Below are 17,119 nucleotides of genomic sequence, written 5' to 3' on the forward strand. Positions count from 1 at the left end.
TATGGTTAGCCAAGAAGAAACGTGGCATAGAAGGAGGGATATATTAGGAGCTTGGGATTAATATACACACACTACTGCATATAAAATAGTTAACCGACAAGGACCTACTGCATAGCACAGGGGACTCTACTCAATAATCTGTAATAACCTATATGGGAAAGGAATCTGAAAAAGAGTGAATATATGTATACGTATAACTGGATCACGATGCTGTACATCTGAACCTATCATAACATTGTGTATCAACTATACTCCAGTAAAATTTAGAAAACAAAACCAGAAAGAATGACTCACTTTGCTGTACATCAGAAATTAACACAACATTGTAAATCAAATGTATTTCAATAAATTAAAAAAACAACAACAACAACAACAATGGCCAGGACAGGGAAGTGACTCAGCCAACAGATGCTCTGGAGCCAGAACCCAGTCTGCTGTCCCCTGGCTCTGCCCAGAAACAACAGACAGCAGGGTGGGGCTGTGGGAGGACCTGAGCCCTTGCCCTAAAGCCCCAGCCTCTCTAGGAGGCGGCAGTCAGGGGCAGCTGGCTGGCTGGAGCCTGGGGTCCCAGCCCTTACCAGGCCACATGGAGCGTTCTGCAGCGTCACTGTGAAGGTGCCCGAGGAGCGGCTCTTGGCCAGGATGTACTGACACGTGGCGGGGAATGTGTAGCGGCGGCCATCGAAGGTCGTGAAGTGGATGTCACCAGTCACTGAACACTCAGCTGAGCGGCAGAGAGAGGCAGCTGACCTGGGAGGCTGCCCCACAGGGTGTGCCTCTGCCCCTGCAGCTCTGAGCACCCAGAGAAGACGGCACCCATCCTCAGGAATCAGGGGGTGCCTGGAGCCCTGGCCCTCCCTTTGAGAGCCCCGGTTACTGGGGAGAAGTCCCCCAGGTCTGTCTGAAGAGAGACGCAGCTCTCCCCTCCTCTTCCTCTGATGGGAGACCAGGCCCTGAGCATGGAGGCCAGTCTCGGTCCAAGCCCGCTACACTCAGGATGGACCCCATGAAAAACCCTCCCTGCCAGGGCAGAACAAAACCCTTCATCAGTCTGAGCAGTTCTGAGAACACAAAGAGGGGCAGGCGGAGCCAATGGGACTGAGTGAGCGCCCCACTCCAGCAGCAGGCCCGGCCCTCTGAGCTCCCCGGCCCTAAAAGCTGAGGGGTTGAGAAAAGGGGTGGAGTCCAAGTGGGGCCAGACGTACCTGGGCAGACAGACGTGCTGCACATCCACTTGCCCGCAGTGCATGTGCTGAAACACAGAGACCAAGGGAGTAGGGACTCAGCCCTTCAGGGCTAGGATAGATGCTAGAGGGTTGCAGAGCTCCTTCGCAGCCCTCAGTCTTCCCAGCTCTAAAATGGGTGGAGATTCCACCCACAGAGTGGATCTGATGAGATCTGTGACTCAGAGGTGCTGAGTGAGTGCCCCATGTGGTCAGGCTCCTAGACTGTGGAGGGGTAGCCCTGATGGAAAGCCCCAGAGGTCACCATTCCCCTCCCCAGCAATGGACACGGACCAGGAATTGCAGTCTTCTTTCACCACAGAGCCAGTCGGGTACAGGGTCCCATGGAACTCACAGGGACACTCAGCCAGTGCCACACAGCCCCCATCCTCGAAGATCAGCCCTAGGGTGACAGCAAAGGCCCACTTAACTCACCTCCTCCTGTTCACAAACCTATCATGGCTCTCCAGGGCCTGTGATAAAAATCAACGCATCCACACTCTCTCACCACCCAGCTCACTTTCAAACTTTCTCCAGTGTAAATGCATGGCTCAGGCCAGATCTGAATCCCCTTTGAGCAAATAATCCCACCTCCAGACCTTTGCTCTGAGAATGACTCACCCCACACAAAGTGTGTACTGACTAGCTTCTCCTTTCCATCTCTCAGAAGCCTGTCACCGTATCTAGAATCAGCTAAGGGGCCACCTCCTCCAGGAAGCCTTCCCTGATAATCTCTCCCTACAAATGAATTCCTGTATCTTTTCTTGTCTGAACTCCTGAGCTGGTCCTCACCATATTATGCCTCAGACTGGAGTTATATGTGTAAGTGTCATCACTGCAACCAGACTCAGATTCCTAAAGTCAACAACTGTATCTTTGTATTTTTTTATCTCATCCTCACCAAGCAAGTTCTGCACCATTAGATGTGCTGCAGATTTATACACCATGAAAAGCAGTACACGGATGAAAGTTTAAACAAATATACGTGTGATAAATGAATAAGTGAATGACTGAATAACTTGTCCCCATCTACACACCTTAAAAAGCTCAGTCTCAATGAAATTAAATATCCTGATGAATCTTCAAGAGCTACGGCTCTGCCCCTACCCTTACCTCCCTTAAGCCATTCATTCACTCGCTCATGTATTGTTTGTTCCTTCCTTCCTTCATTCTACAAACAGACATGCTCTGACCCCTGGCTTCACGCTCCTCTATGCCAGGCCAGAGAAATGCTGCCGGGCATCCACTGAACCACTAGCATACCGTCAGGGCAGTAGCAGCCGTCCACACAGGCTATCTCGCTGTCCACACAGGATGTCCGCGGCTGGCAGGAGGCCGGGCAGCAGGCGACACACTCATTGTAGACAAAGGCCTTCTCCTTGCAGAGCACCACTTGGAAAGAAGGCAGCATCGTATGGCCTGCCCGCTCCCTTCTGGCCCCAGCTCTGCCAGGACACAACCAGGGCCTACCCAAGCCCTAGGGTGGGGGTAAGAGGGCTTTCTTGGTCCCAGTGGGAGCGCTGGGTGGCCAGGAAATAAGTGAGAACCTGGGAGACCCTGAGAGTCACTTTCATCACACTCGGTGGCCCCAGGTCAGTCCCTCCCTCTCTGAGCCTCAGTTTTCCCATCTGTCTCATGGGGATAGAACCTCAGGGATTAATACTCTTGATCACTGTGGTTCTCAGCAGGACAGGACATTGACTTGAGGCCTGGGAATGCCACCCACAGCCTCAGAACAGAGCTTGTCTGTATCCCTCCCTGCCCACAATCAGGCTGCACCTACTGCATGACCGGAGCTGGTTCCTCCACCCCTGCAGTGGCCGACCTGCCTGGGCACACGCCCGTGCATACTCTGCCAGTGCCCGGCACCAGGTGGCTTCATCGCCTGCTGACCTGTGCACGGAAGCCGAGGATATAAGATTCAACCTGCAGCCAGCCCCCAGCACCCAATAGAGTCTGCCAGGGCTCAGACTCGACAGCTGGGAAAGGGAGCCAGGGGAGGCAGCTAGGTATACAGACCCCTAGACCGGAGGTCAGAAAATTTGGGCTCTCGTCTCAGCATTGCCCCTGACTGATGAGACCCAGGGGTGGTCAGGCCCCATTTCTGGGCCTCGATTGAATGAAGATGGTCTGTCCCACCCGTGCAGATATGTAAGCATTTCAGAACTCTGGGAAGCATATCTGTTACTGCCTGGGATCGTCAAGCTCAGTGGCCCACGTGCTGAGCCCTCACCCACTACTGGGAGAGGTCTCCCCACAGCCCAGTACCACCCTTGCTCCTGGGTCCCCACTCACTGGCAGAGATCGCTGGTACAGCTGGCCATGAAGGGCAGAGGGCTGACGTAGGCATGGCAGGTGTCAAAGGGGGGTCTCAGCAGTGCCTCACAGCGGTCATACACACCCTGGGGCGTGGGCCAGGAGCCAGAGCTGGAGGCTGGCAGGGCCACACGCAGCCCTTTGACTTCACCAGTCCCATGAAGCACCCCACTTGGGCCCGAGGGAGAGAAGGAGGAGGATGGAGAGGAGACGGAAGGGGTGTGGACACCCCTTGGGTCCACAACCTTGGTCCCCTGCAGCCAGTGACTATCCAAGAAGTAGACAGGGAACCAACCTAAGCCAGACACTAGGGTTGGGGTTAGGGGGCCGGAGTAGGGGGGTCAGACCAGGAGCCACACCTGCATGGTTCCCGGGCTCTGCTGCAGGCATGGGGGGCGGGGCAGGGAGGAGGTCGTGGGACCTGGAGGCTGGTTGGGAGCCTGCTCCTGCCAGCTATGCACGAACTCCGCCACATCGTCCGTCAGCTTCCCTGTAGGGCAGAAGAAGCATGACCGCAGGTGGGGGCCAGAGGGGAAGCAGGTGGAGCCGAAGAGATGCCAAGAGAAAGGCAAGGCATTGAAAAATCAGCCTCCTGAGCTACCATCTCAGTCTGCATTTCCCTACAGAGCCATTCTCCTGAAAGAGTTGTTTGGTAAGCATAGTCAAGAATGCTCAAGACCCTCAAGGTTCCAGGGAGCGGCTCCCTGCCGCTCTAAACTCAGAAAAGCAGCACCATGCCATCGAGAGGGAATGAACGTGTGAGTCTGAACAAGCTCTCATGCCTCTCTGAGCATGAGGTTCCCACGTGTGAATAGGGCAAACCATCCCCTTGTGAATTTATTGCAAGGACTACACGAGACGCTACGGGTAAAGTGTTCAGTGTGCTGCGGCTGCTCACAGGTCACTTTCTCTCTGGCCAGAGCTGCTATGATTTGGTCTAAACTCTTCACTTTAACTTCCTGCCTCTCTAGCTGGAACTTTTTTCTCCCTGGCTCCCTCTGGCCCCTGCACCCTGCAGTCCCCTCAGCCCCTCCATCCCCAAGACACCTTGCAGGGCCAGCATCACCTGGCAAAGTGTCCATTAGATCCTCACACAACCTAAGTAGAAATTCTCATTACAGCTATTTTACAAATGAGGAAACTGAGGTCCAGAGGAAAATGCGGAAACCAGGTTAAAACAGACTTGGAAGAGGCCTCTGACCTCCCCCCAGTCTTATACCATGACCCCAGGGTTCTGTGCCAAGTCCCTTCCCACTCCTCCCAGCCCAGCCTATCCCCCACCCTGACCAAAACCCCTTTGGAGGCCACCTGGCCTGCGCCTCACCATAGCTGGTCACCAGGTCATCCTGGGGGTCGGCATTGTTGTTCCCACACAGCCCATGGGTCCAGCCTAGGAACTCTGGACTCATTTTAATGTAAACAGCTGAGGTGCCATCCCAGGCAAGCGTGAAGGCCGACTGATGCCGCACGAGGACATAGCCAGCAAGCTGTTGTAGACGCAGGTTCCCCATCACTTGAGGCAGCTGGAGCCTGCAGGATACAGCCCAGAGCTTCAGGGCATCCATCACCTCCACCAGCCCAGGCCCTTCACCAGGGGACCACCAGCCTCTACCCGCAGGGCCCACCATGTGCACAGGATCAGCCTCAGCCCCTGGCCACCGACACCACAGGGTCTCAGGCCCCTATTTTCCTTTCCCCTGACTTCTTGGGTGCTTGGAAGTCCATAGTTAGAAAGGGGTTCCTTGGTTTTCAGAGTTTTAAAGTTGCTTTTCAAAACTATAATTTCCCTTGATATCTGGTATCACAGTGAGGACAATCATGGGATTTTGAGCACTAATAGTGGTGACCTTTTATACAAAAATTATTAACATATATTTTATTGATGGTATTTCAATAAATAAAGGGCAGTTAGTTAAGCAGAAAATAATACTTAAAAAATAAAACTGCAATTTCTCTGGCAGGAATAAATCTTAGAGTGACTGAAATTGCCAGTTCCTTTTCCTAGACAGGAGTGATGGTATAAACAGACATCCACTTTGCTTATATTTTTGGTGGGAAGCCAGAAAGGAGTTGGAAGAGAAAAAGGAAAAGCCAAGAGAGAAGACAAACGGGACATGAAGGAAAGAGTTCAGGGCTCCAGCAATCTTGATATCCTCCCCTGTTTTACTGGCACAGACTCTCTTAGCCAATCTGGAATTTGGCAACATTAACACAGCTGAAAATCAGGAAGAAAGCAAAAGGAGTGTCTAACCAGTCAAAGCTGGAACCAAAAGAGCCATCTACCAAGGCTTCATTCACAGGGAAACACTTTGGATCTTCAATTCTACACTCAGCACGAGAAAGTTTGCTTACCCAGTTTCCAGGTCTGAAGCAGGAAATGAGAAAGGGATAAGGGTCAGTGCAGGAGGGCCCCCCTGACAGCAAGATGAAGTGGCAGTGGACAGCCAAGGAAGGAGAGGCCAGTGAAGAAGAGATGCAAGAAAGATTTCCGAAAGGACCACAGTCTGGGGACTTTTGATGTAGGAAGCTGGGACTTCACCCCTTAAATAGTCCCTCAGTCATCCCTGAGGTCCCAACAAGGTAAATGACATTCAAATGACCCCATGCCATCAGAAAAGGGTGAAAGTGTACTCAAAGTCTGCTCTGATGAGGCTTGAACTATGTAGGATACATTCAGGAAGATTTCCTTCAACTTGTGAAAGCAAAAACCCGTTAATAATGCATATACAGCTCTGGGAAACTTCGCTTATTGCCTGAGAATGCATTGTCTGGAAACCCACAGGGCCTGAGAGTTCCAGAAAATCATGAGGGACTCGTCTTTCTGCATCCCAGCTGACCTGCCAGTATGTTTCTGCCATAGTGGTGGAGATTTTGTTTGCCCCTAGAAAACAACTCGAGAAGGGCAGATGCTCAGCCTTCTCCCGCCACCCATGCCAGGGAGTAGGGGAGCTCAGGGCAGAAGGTGTTGGAGTTACCTCACGCCTCCATGGGTGACCTCCTTGGCCAGCTGGATCTCCTGCTCACCCGCAAAGAAGAGGCTGACCGACCTGGAGCAGGTGTAGGGGAAGGAACCGCACTGCGGGTCGTTGTGCACCTGGGGGGGATTTCAGAGGCCACTGTGCAACCTCCTGCCACTCACCTGGCCCCTAGCTTCGGCTATGGGCCCAGAGGCACCCTGTTGAGCTCCCACCAATGCTGGACTGCCTGCCCGCTGCATGCCAAGCACCTGTCCTCTGTCATCTCTCCCAGGCCCCACAGCACCACAGGGAGGTCAGAGCTATCTTTACCTGCACCTCAGAGAGGAGGTGGCTCGTGCTCAGAGAGGTGAAGTGACACGGGTAACACACGCACAGCCAGGGTTCCAATCCAACCGTGCTGTCTCCCTATTTCTGGACTTTTTTGTTTATCCCCCCCAGCTTATCCCATCAGATTGAAAGCCCAGTTAGACACTCACACCATCTCACACTCATAACGAACACAACACACATCTCAAATAGGTACATCACAGGGCACTCACTCACAGGGCACACACTTTCAATGCTCACACTATAAACACACACTCCCACCACCACCCTGGTAGAGGCGGCTTAGCTGCCCCCCACACGTATCACTCCTGAGTTGCCTGACACATGCGCGTCTCCTCTGCCCCGGCTCAGACAGAACCTACACCTCCAAAGCCACAGGACCCAAGGAAGGCAGGCAGGGGCTCGCAGAGTTTAGGGAAAAGTCTGAAATGTATCTCTGCCAAATGTGAACATCCATCCCATGAGTGAACAAACCTTCCACTAGATTATTGTTAAACATGGTTAGGCAGGCTGGAGCCATTTCAACTAAAAGTAGGACCTGTGAAAGCCATCCCATAGCCTAAATATTTTTCAAACTTTTGCAACCATGACCCATAGTGAGAAATATATACACATATAAATAAAACAAAAAGTTTTACAAAATAATATTCACCACTATTGATGTGCAAAGCACTCCTATAATATTTTCTATTTATATTCTATTTTGTCTTTTTTTTAATGCTGGTTATGACTTATTACTTACACATTTCATAACTCATGAGTGTGTGGCACCCCACTGGTCTAGGTAATCATAACGCCTGTGTGTTAGTCACTCATTCATGTCCAACTCTTTTTGACCCCATGAACCATAGCCCACCAGGTTCCTCTGTCCATGGAATTCTCCAGGCAAGAATACTGGAGTGGGTTGCCATTCCCTTCTCCAGGGAGTCTTTCCAACCTAGGAATCAAACCTGGGTCTCGTGCATTGCAGGCAGATTTTTTTTTTTTTTTTTTTTTTTTTTTTACCATCTGAGCCACCATGAAATGATACAGTCATGATGTGTGATACCCATGATACTCTGAGGTGAAGAGGGTCAGGGTTCCCGGTCCATCCAGGGCCTGGCCCCCAGACAGTCCCTTGGCAGGGCTATGCCTGAGACAGAAGGGGCACACCCAGCTGGCAGAGGGGTGACACTGAGCACCATGCTCTCCCCCATCTCCCAACCTCTCAGCCTAACTCCACGGTGGCCAAGGTGCCCTCCAGCAGAGCAGCCCCCCCGGCTAGACTCTTCTCCAGGTAGAGACTATACCTTCAGGCGACTGCCCACTTGACACACAGGGTAAATGTGAAATCTGTCTGACCATGAGACTGTGACTCTCAAATGTGTTCATACACAAGACAAGCTTCTACTGAGCATTAATCCAGGTACTGGGAACAGCAATGGAAAAGACACGATCCCTGCCTAGAAAACTTACATCTGAAGAGGAGACCAACCCAGAAACAGATTTTTGTAAAAGAAACACAATGATAGGGTAATGGTGTGGGACTCTGGTTCCACAGAAAGGAGCCCCTGAGCCCACTCAGGAGGTCAGAGCATACAAAAAGTCTTCTTAGAAGAGGTCACCCTAAGCTGAGTCACTCAGGACCTCTACCATTTCCTCTGTGGCACCACACTCTTTCTTATCTAAGGTTCATACCACAGCATCCAATGTTCCTTTGACCTAGAGTGTTCTCCTGTCTGTCCCTACCCCTTCACTTGTCTAGCTCTAATTCATTCTTCAAATACCAACGTAAATATCACTTCCTGCAGCAGGAAGCCCTCCCTGATCACCATCTTTCCCAACAGGCAAGGTTAGGTTTCCATCACATGCTCTTCTAACCATTTGACATTCTCCTCTATTGCACTCAGTGACACTTGACATGATTCATTTGACTTGATGTCTGTTTTCCCATTAGACTGTAAGTTACATGAGGACAGAGACCACATCTGCGGTGCTGTCCACAGGGCCAGCACCAGGCTTTGTGCCAGGAAATGAGTATAACTATGCACTTAATAAACACTTGGTGAATGAGAGACTAAGTGAATGAGTGGCCAGGGGCAACCAGAAGTGAGAGGTTGAGTGAGAGCCAGGGAGCCTTCAGCTGCCTCCAGGTGCAGAAGCCCTGGGCAGGAGCTGGGAGGGTGAAGGAAAGTGCCAGCCTCTTTAACTCTGCCGAGCAGAGCCCAGGCCAGCCAAGCCTTCAGGGCCTAGAGGAACCCTCCCAGACAGGCAGGGGGCAGTGAACACCTCACCTGGACTGAGAAGATCTGCCCCTCAGGTTCATGGCGCCCCACCAGAGTGTAGCTGCCCTTCCCAGACAGGTAGTAGTAGAGGCCGTCAAACGTCTCCACGTGGTGCTGTCCCCACGCCCGGCAGATGCTGTCTCTCTCAGGGCCGGCATTGTACACTGAGCCAGGGACAAAAACGGCATCTCTGTGCAGCAGCAGTGGACACTGAGCCCAAGGCTAGTGGGTTCCATGCCCACTCCCTCTAGCCCAGACCCCTGAGTCTCAGGTCCACAGATTTTCTTAAACCCGTGGCCCCTCCCAGAGGGGAGTCCAGACTCACCCATCTGGCAGCGCGGCCCGGTAGCATTGAAGCGCCTGCAGTCACAGAAGGCCGGGTGCACACATTCGCCCCCATTAAAGCAGGAGAACAAGTCTGCAAGAGGGACGCAAGGCATCGCCCATCAAGCTGAGAATGGCAGAATCCATTGACGCAGCACCTCCGTCACGATGGGACCCCAGGCCCCCGCCCTCCCAGAGCGACATGGAACTCAGATCCCCATCACAGCGAGCCCCAACTTTCCTCAGGAGCTGGCTTTGATGCGGGCAGGAGCAGGGTGCCTCGGACAGCTGCCCCACCCTCTCCCTAATAGGCCGTGAAGTCTGAGTACTGACCTTTGGTATGTATCCATGGCCCCAGGCCAGCCCCACCTAGGCCTTCAGTTTCCTAAGCTAAAAGTTCCTGGCCACCAGGCATCAAAGCTGTGAACACGGAGCGTGAGGGGTGAGCAGGAGCCTGCCCAGAGCTTTTCATGGACTGCTCTTCCTCATCGCTCCATAAGCTTAGGCGAAGAGTCCATAGCGTAAACCAAGGGAAGCGGAGGGGCCTCGCCCTTGGAATGTAGTAGAAAGGAAGGCCGCCGAGGATGAGAGGACAAAGCAGGGTGGCGTGTGGCGAGGGAGGGAGCCACAGTGTGAGAAGAGGGACCACAGACAGAGACCAGGTGAGGGGAGAGGCCACAAAATAGTAGAGAGAGGCTACAGACACAGAGTGAGATCCAGGGGGAGAACCACCACTAAACAAGAAGCTCAGCCTCACTGGAGTCAGACAGTGTGAGGGGGAACAGCCGCAGGGGCGTGGTCGTGAGAACAGGACACTCCTCAGGCAGGAAGGAGAAAGCAGAGTAGAGCTGGATGCTGGGGCTGGGGACGGTGGAAAGAGAACCCCTGCAGGGAAAAGAGGTCCCAGGAGGCCCCAAGACAAGCCCCGGGCTTCCCTCACAGGCCTTTCTGCAGGCAAGGGCCTCCCACGAGCCCCAGGAAAGGAGGGGCACTTACAAGACGGTGCACATTTGGCCCGATGGAGCCGCCTTTCCCAGGAAGACATAGCCAAGGAGTCCAGGACTTCAGCTTCCTCCTTTTACAGAGAGGAGACGGAAAAGAATTCAATCAAGGGCTGACCTCAGGGATGGCAGGCTTCCTGGAGGTCACAGCCCTTCCTGTTCACTACCTGGAGGGAGGCAGGCCCTCTGCTGCTGGGTGCCCCAGTTACGCAGCCCAACTCTGAGAAGCCTGGAGGCAGGATTTTCAGGTGGCGTGAGGCCTCCTTTACACCCTCCCGAGTGGCATCTCACTGGCAGGCTGGGGAGGCCTATAGCCTGAACACAACCCCCTCCCCTCCCCCCTCCGCAGTGTCCCCTGGCCTCCAACTCCCTCCCTAGTAAACCTGTGTATGCTCCACAGCCCAGCACAAAACCCTCTTGTCTGGAGAACAAACACAACACCTCCTCACCACAGAAACCATAAGGGGCAGAGCTGGGAAACAAAGGCAGCCCCTCAATCCAGGGCAGGGGAACATCCCCCACCCCAACTCAATCTTTGGGCTCTATCCACAAAAAAAATGCCTCTAGGATCACAACCCGCCATTCTCAGAACTCATCCGAGTCAGAACTCTCCCTGATACCACACGTCTGAGGACAAAGGCAAAGCCCCGCTGAGATCCTGTTTTCCAGACCAGAAACCCCATCCCATGGTCTCTTGAGATATGAACATCTGAAATCAGGACTTTCCCGAACATCATTTCACTGTGTTCAGTCCCTCTCAGCACTCCAGCCTGAGGGTCTAATGTCACCTAGGACTGGGACCCTTGGCACAGTAGGATCCTCACTCTCAGGGCCTAAGTCCTCTCATTTGTACAACTTCTGGGACTCAGGGCCCAGCCTGGCCCAAGTACAGGGAACAGGTGCACGTGATCTTGCTCACAGGGCTGACAAGGCACTAACCACACTGAGGGTGTTTGTCTCATGTATTTTCTCCCTCACTGTCACCTCCTCACCCCTGAGCTAAGTCCCCAGCATCTAAAAAAGACTAGAAACACAGAAGTATCCAGAACCCTTGGTCCCCGGAGCCCAACCCCAGCTCTTTGTCCTTCCTGTGGGTTGTATCTCTCCACCTCCTGCCTGGCCTGTGCTGCAACGAATTGAGGCCATTTCTGGAGAAGAATTTAAATCCTTTCCAAATGATTCATCTTCAGTATAGATGGGGAGTTCTTAATCATTTTTATGCCATGAATCCCTCTAACAATCTCGTGACAATTATGGGCCCCTTCTTGCAACAGATGTTTCTAAATACATAAAATAAAACATAAGATTATAAAGGAAATCAAACATATTGCAATGCAGTGATCAGATATTTTATAAAAATGAGTAATGGTAATATTTGTGCTTCTTTATTAATACACTAAATCACAGGACCAAGTGACAGGCCACTTTTTAAGTAGCCTTATTCCTGCCCAGCCTCCTCCAACTCCAGTGGCCTTCAAGGATGGCCATTCTAGCCCCATGTTTGTTCTAAGGAGTAATGTGAGAAACCTACTGGGGTTTCCTGGCCTGGATGCTTCCCCAAGGAAAAGAAGGGGAGGCCTACCCTGGAATCCAGCAAGGCAAGAAGCCCTCTAGGGGAATGAAGTGCTTGGGTAGGAGGATCACTACCCCATTAAAATACAGGGATCCCTGGAGTCCAGTGGGGGCATTTATGATGCGGTAGAACATGCTAGCTAGAAGACCTTGATCTGCCTGTGCCCTAAAGGCCCGGCAAACCATCCACCTGCCTCAGTGTCCCCATCCATAAAAAGAATGATGAAAACATTTTAAAAATAAAACAAAAACTAAATAAAAAGAATGACGACATTATCTTTCAGTTCAATCTGGGGCCTGGAGAAATGGGAAAAAAAGATACAAAACCCCCACATAATCCAGACATTCGAAAGTAAGCATGCCTCCTCCTTCCTTGGGATCTTCATATCTATTTCAAAAGGGCAGGTATTTGGGACACACTGTTTTCTTTTATAAAAGATGCTTCCATCCTGCTGGCACAAGGAGCTCCCCAGAGCAGATCCCAAGGGCCAAGGTGTGTGAACTGAGGCTCAAGATTCTCTGGGGGACCTGCTATCGGATGGGCTGTGTTTGTATCATGTTTGTGGTTGTAGAAAGGAGACAGACGCAAGCCAGGACTAGAAAAGGAACCTGAGTCACTTGATCCAGGGACCGACCGAAGTTTGGCAAATAGAGGAAAGCACCACCTCTTCCTAAAGTACAGAGGATCTGATGTATGACAGAAAATCATCCTTCAATCAAAAAAAAAAAAAAAAGTAATAAAGCACAGAGGACCTGGGGAGGGTGGGCAACAGGGAATGGTCAGGACTTAGAGGATGGCTCTGCTTCTCAACCAGCCCTTCCTTGCAGGCCCCACCAGGTGACCCAGTTTTGTCACTGCCCTCAAAGCATCATTGCTGGGGCACTGCTCAGGGGATAAAGAGGGACCTCTGACAGGGTTTAGGCCAGGCAGGGAATAGAGAACTCCACTCTCCCAAACCCTCATCTTCCCACTTTCACCCAGGAAAGGAAAGAGCTCAGCTGTCTCCCAATGGCGACTCTGTGCCCTCTTCCTCTAAAACACAATTTATAAATAAACAAAAGTTGGCTATAGCGCCCCAAGAGATTAGGAAAGTGGAAGTAGAAATATCCTATGAATTTGCATTCTTCAGACACATACTAAGAATCTTGTTGGTTACCTTTTGAATAACTGTAGAAACATACTTCCTGCCACCTACAAAGCTCCCAGACAGCCTCAAACCAGACAGAAATAAGCCCCTGCCCAGTGAAGCGCCCTGTTCCCCAGACCTCCCCTTACCTGGCCTTCCATCACCGTGGCAGCATCCTCTATGGCAAGGACTGCCTCCTGATGGCTGTGGCTAGGTGGGAAACAAGCCTGGTGTGGGTGAAGGGAGAGGAGTGGGCCATGCCCCCCTACCACCCCCAGGCCCATCCCATCCCCTGTGCTAACCCCTGAGGTCACCCATGCCAGGAATGAAGATGGAACCAGTGAGCAGGGTAGCTACCAGTTTTTGCCTACTCACCTGGGATCCTGGGCTGACTCAGGCTGCAGCTCTGCATTGCCCCGGGGTGTGGGTGCTGCGGCTAGGGGGTGAGGGGATTACTCTCCACTCAAGTTATGCCTCCCACCCCTTCTCACCCCGTTCCCCACCTGCTGGGAAACCTCTCTCATACCTGGCGTCACCCCCATTCTCTCTCCCTGCAGCCTTCTCAAATCCTTTCTCCCCCTCCCTGGGGACTCTTTTCCAACAAGGGTCTCCCTCCTCCTTCTTACTCTGCGCCCCAGTTCTCTCTGGCTCCCCCTCCTTGGATCTCTTCCACGCTGCCCAGGTTGAGAGCCATTCCCCTGACTGCGGCTGGCCTTTCCTTCCTTCTGCGGTCCCGCTCCCTGGACCCACTCCCTAGCTGTCCCCCTGCCTTCCCTCAAACCTTCTTTCTTTCCCCTCTCTCCAGCTGGCCCAAGTCTGTCCCTCTAAACGTTCTCCCAGGTTCCGGGCCTCCCCTAGTCCACACCTTTCTCACCGAGAGACTGCAGGGGCAGAAACTCCCCCGCTGGCTCACCCCGGGGCAGCCAGACGCAAGCTAGGAGCAGGCAGAACACTGGCGCCGGGGCCCCCATAGGGGCGCGCGGGGACTGGGAAGCCTGAGCGCAGGACCGGGTCCGAGTCCCTCTCCGGCGAAGGTAGAGTCACACTTCCACTGGTTGGAAGCTGCCGGGCCTCTTGCTCTCTTGCCCCAGGATACCCTTGGCTCCGCTTCCCAGGCACTTGGCTCCGCCCAGAGCTAGAGAGACAGGACCGCCCAACTTATTACCCTAATTTAGGAGCCAGACGGGTGTTGGGGGGGTGGGGCGTGGCCGCCTTTGTTCTCCTTGGCCTGTGGCTGCCCTTGCCCGAGGGAGGTTGGATTCAGATCACACTTAGCGCTAAGTCCCTTGGGGGAGCAAGGAGGCAGGCATCTGTGCAGCTTCCAACATCCCTTGCTCCTCAGAGATCCCTGGCTCAGGAACCTGGGTTCTGGAAGCCCCTTACTGGGTTCTTGGAGACCCAAGAGGCTGGTATAAGTCTGGTCCTATGCACTCCTTTTACGCAGGTCCCAGGAGGTGCAACCCATGGCTCAGGCCTGCAGAGTCCTAGCCTGTGCTTACACCATTTCCCACTACAGCCTCCTGGGTCCCCAAGACCACACTCTACCCCTTGTTTTGAGCTAGGGATGCAACCTCTAGGAGCTGAATCATGCCTTAGTCCTCTGTGTGTCCAGCACTAGCTCAGGCCCCAGTTCAGGATATGTTGACTAACAGAAATGCCTTACACTGAGATATTATTGGTCCCATTGAGGCCTGACTTTGACAAAAACAACTTTAGTTTTGTGAATAAGATACACTTTGCCCAGGAAAAATTTTGGAATGGTAGATATGCGGGCCTGAGAGCCTTGGGAAACTTTGCATCTTTCACTTGGCCAACTAAGTGTTAGAACACCAACTAGACGCCAGGCCTTGTAGATGGTGATGATGATAGTGTCAGCCTGGGCAGAGGTGTATATCTGGGATGCCCTTATTCATTCATCCTGTCAACAAGTCTATTGAGCATCTACTCCTCGCCACACACTGTTCTGGAAATACAGTGGTAAATAAAGCATGGATAGCTATCTCCACACAGCGTATTTGAAGCCATGGGCTTAGGAAAAAGCCTATGAAGAGGAAAAAGCCAAGGACGGAACCTTAAAGAACACCAGTTAAGGAATGGGTGAAAGCGAGATTGTCTTAGAGAAAGCTTGAAAAGGAACATTCATGGTGTAGTAGGGAAGGACAAATCTGACTCCATATTGAATCTGTTTCCTTTATTTTAACCTTTGTATTCACTCATCTCACATGCTAGTAAAGTAATGCTCAAAATTCTCCAAGCCAGACTTCAGCAATACGTGAACCGTGAACTCCCTGATGTTCAAGCTGGTTTTAGAAAAGGCAGAGGGACAAGAAATCAAATTGCCAACATCCGCTGGATCATGGAAAAAGCAAGAGAGTTCCAGAAAAACATCTATTTCGGCTTTGTTGACTATGCCAAAGCCTTTGACTGTGTGGATCACAATAAACTGTGGAAAATTCTGAAAGAGATGGGAATACCAGACCACCTGACCTGCCTCTTGAGAAATCTGTATGCAGGTCAGGAAACAACAGTTAGAACTGGACAGGGAACAACAGACTGGTTCCAAACAGGAAAAGGAGTACGTCAAGGCTGTGTAGTGTCACCCTGCTTATTTAACTTCTATGCAGAGTACATCATGAGAAACGCTGGACTGGAAGAAACACAAGCTGGAATCAAGATTGCCGGGAGAAATATCAATAACCTGAGATATGCAGATGACACCACCCTTATGGCAGAAAGTGAAGAGGGGCTAAAAGCCTCTTGATGAAAGTGAAAGAGGAGAGTGAAAAAGTTGGCTTAAAACTCAACATTCAGAAAACGAAGATCATGGCATCTAGTCCCATCACTTCATGGGAAATAGATGGGGAAACAGTGGAAACACTGTCAGACTTTATTTTCGGGGGGCTCCAAAATCACTGCAGATGGTGACTGCAGCCATGAAATTAAAAGACGCTTACTTCTTGGAAGAAAAGTTATGACCAACCTAGACAGTATATTCAGAAGCAGAGACATTACTTTGCCAACTAAGGTCTGTCTAGTCAAGGCTATGGTTTTCCTGTGGTCATGTATGAATGTGAGAGTTGGACTGTGAAGAAGGCTGAGTGCTGAAGAATTGATGCTTTTGAACTGTGGTGTTGGAGAAGACTCTTGAGGGTCCCTTGGACTGCAAGGAGATCCAACCAGTCCATTCTGAAGGAGATCAACCCTGGGATTTCTTTGGAAGGAATGATGCTAAAGCTGAAGCTCCAGTACTTTGGCCACCTCATGAAAAGAGTTGACTCATTGGAAAAGACTCTGATGCTGGGAAAGATTGGGGGCAGGAGGAGAACGGGACGACAGAGGATGAGATGGCTGGATGGCATCACTGACTCGATGGACATGAGTCTGAGTGAACTCCGGGAGATGGTAATGGACAGGGAGGCCTGGCGTGCTGCGATTCATGGGGTCGCAAAGAGTCGGACACGACTGAGCGACTGAACTGAACTGAACTGAACTGATTCTGCTTTTGCTCTAAGTCAAAAATGTAGCCAATAGCGTGAAATATACATGATAACCCATTTTCAGGGCTCTGACCATTAAAGGTCTAATACTTTCCCACTTATATAGAGATAAAAGTTTTAGAACAGAGAATAACATTTGTCTTGTTTGATGCTTACAGGAACGTTGAGACCCAAGCTATGTGAACAGCTATAAGAACAAAGGGTTCCAGCATTAAGAAGTTTGCAACATCCAACCACACTCCCTCCCTCTTTAGTATAAAAGATGCCTGCTTCTTCTTTCAGTATAAAAGAAGCCTGAATTCTAACTCAGGGAAGATGGTTCTTTGGAACTCTAGTCCACCATCTTCTTGGTCTGCTGGCTTTACAAATAAAGTCCCCAACAAGTCATCTCTCAATTTATTGGTCTGTTGTACAGCAAGCAGTATGAGCTTGGGCCCGGTATCAATGGGAAAGGAGAACCAGGACTCAGTTTTGTCCCTAAAACCAAGAG

At 51.5% G+C, this 17,119-nt stretch overlaps 1 protein-coding gene across 1 annotated transcript in view; it reads right to left on the minus strand.

The window, feature by feature from the left end:
* The window catches only part of OTOG (otogelin), an 83,328-nt gene extending 69,095 nt beyond the window's left edge, over positions 1 to 14,233 (minus strand). The window contains exons 1-15 of the mRNA XM_027979353.3: positions 14,007 to 14,233; positions 13,508 to 13,568; positions 13,282 to 13,342; positions 10,429 to 10,507; positions 9,434 to 9,526; positions 9,118 to 9,272; positions 6,515 to 6,633; positions 4,864 to 5,069; positions 3,899 to 4,029; positions 3,519 to 3,625; positions 3,007 to 3,116; positions 2,487 to 2,615; positions 1,518 to 1,626; positions 1,206 to 1,252; positions 579 to 724 (exon numbers count right to left, since the gene is read on the minus strand). Coding sequence (XP_027835154.2) covers positions 579 to 724; positions 1,206 to 1,252; positions 1,518 to 1,626; positions 2,487 to 2,615; positions 3,007 to 3,116; positions 3,519 to 3,625; positions 3,899 to 4,029; positions 4,864 to 5,069; positions 6,515 to 6,633; positions 9,118 to 9,272; positions 9,434 to 9,526; positions 10,429 to 10,507; positions 13,282 to 13,342; positions 13,508 to 13,568; positions 14,007 to 14,103 — 1,650 coding nt within the window. The 5' untranslated portion in view covers positions 14,104 to 14,233. The remainder of the gene's footprint in view (positions 1 to 578; positions 725 to 1,205; positions 1,253 to 1,517; positions 1,627 to 2,486; positions 2,616 to 3,006; positions 3,117 to 3,518; positions 3,626 to 3,898; positions 4,030 to 4,863; positions 5,070 to 6,514; positions 6,634 to 9,117; positions 9,273 to 9,433; positions 9,527 to 10,428; positions 10,508 to 13,281; positions 13,343 to 13,507; positions 13,569 to 14,006) is intronic.
* Between the last annotated feature and the right edge of the window lie 2,886 nt (positions 14,234 to 17,119).

The sequence above is a fragment of the Ovis aries genome, chromosome 15 (genome assembly GCF_016772045.2).
Source record: "Ovis aries strain OAR_USU_Benz2616 breed Rambouillet chromosome 15, ARS-UI_Ramb_v3.0, whole genome shotgun sequence".
Taxonomy (NCBI): domain Eukaryota; kingdom Metazoa; phylum Chordata; class Mammalia; order Artiodactyla; family Bovidae; genus Ovis; species Ovis aries.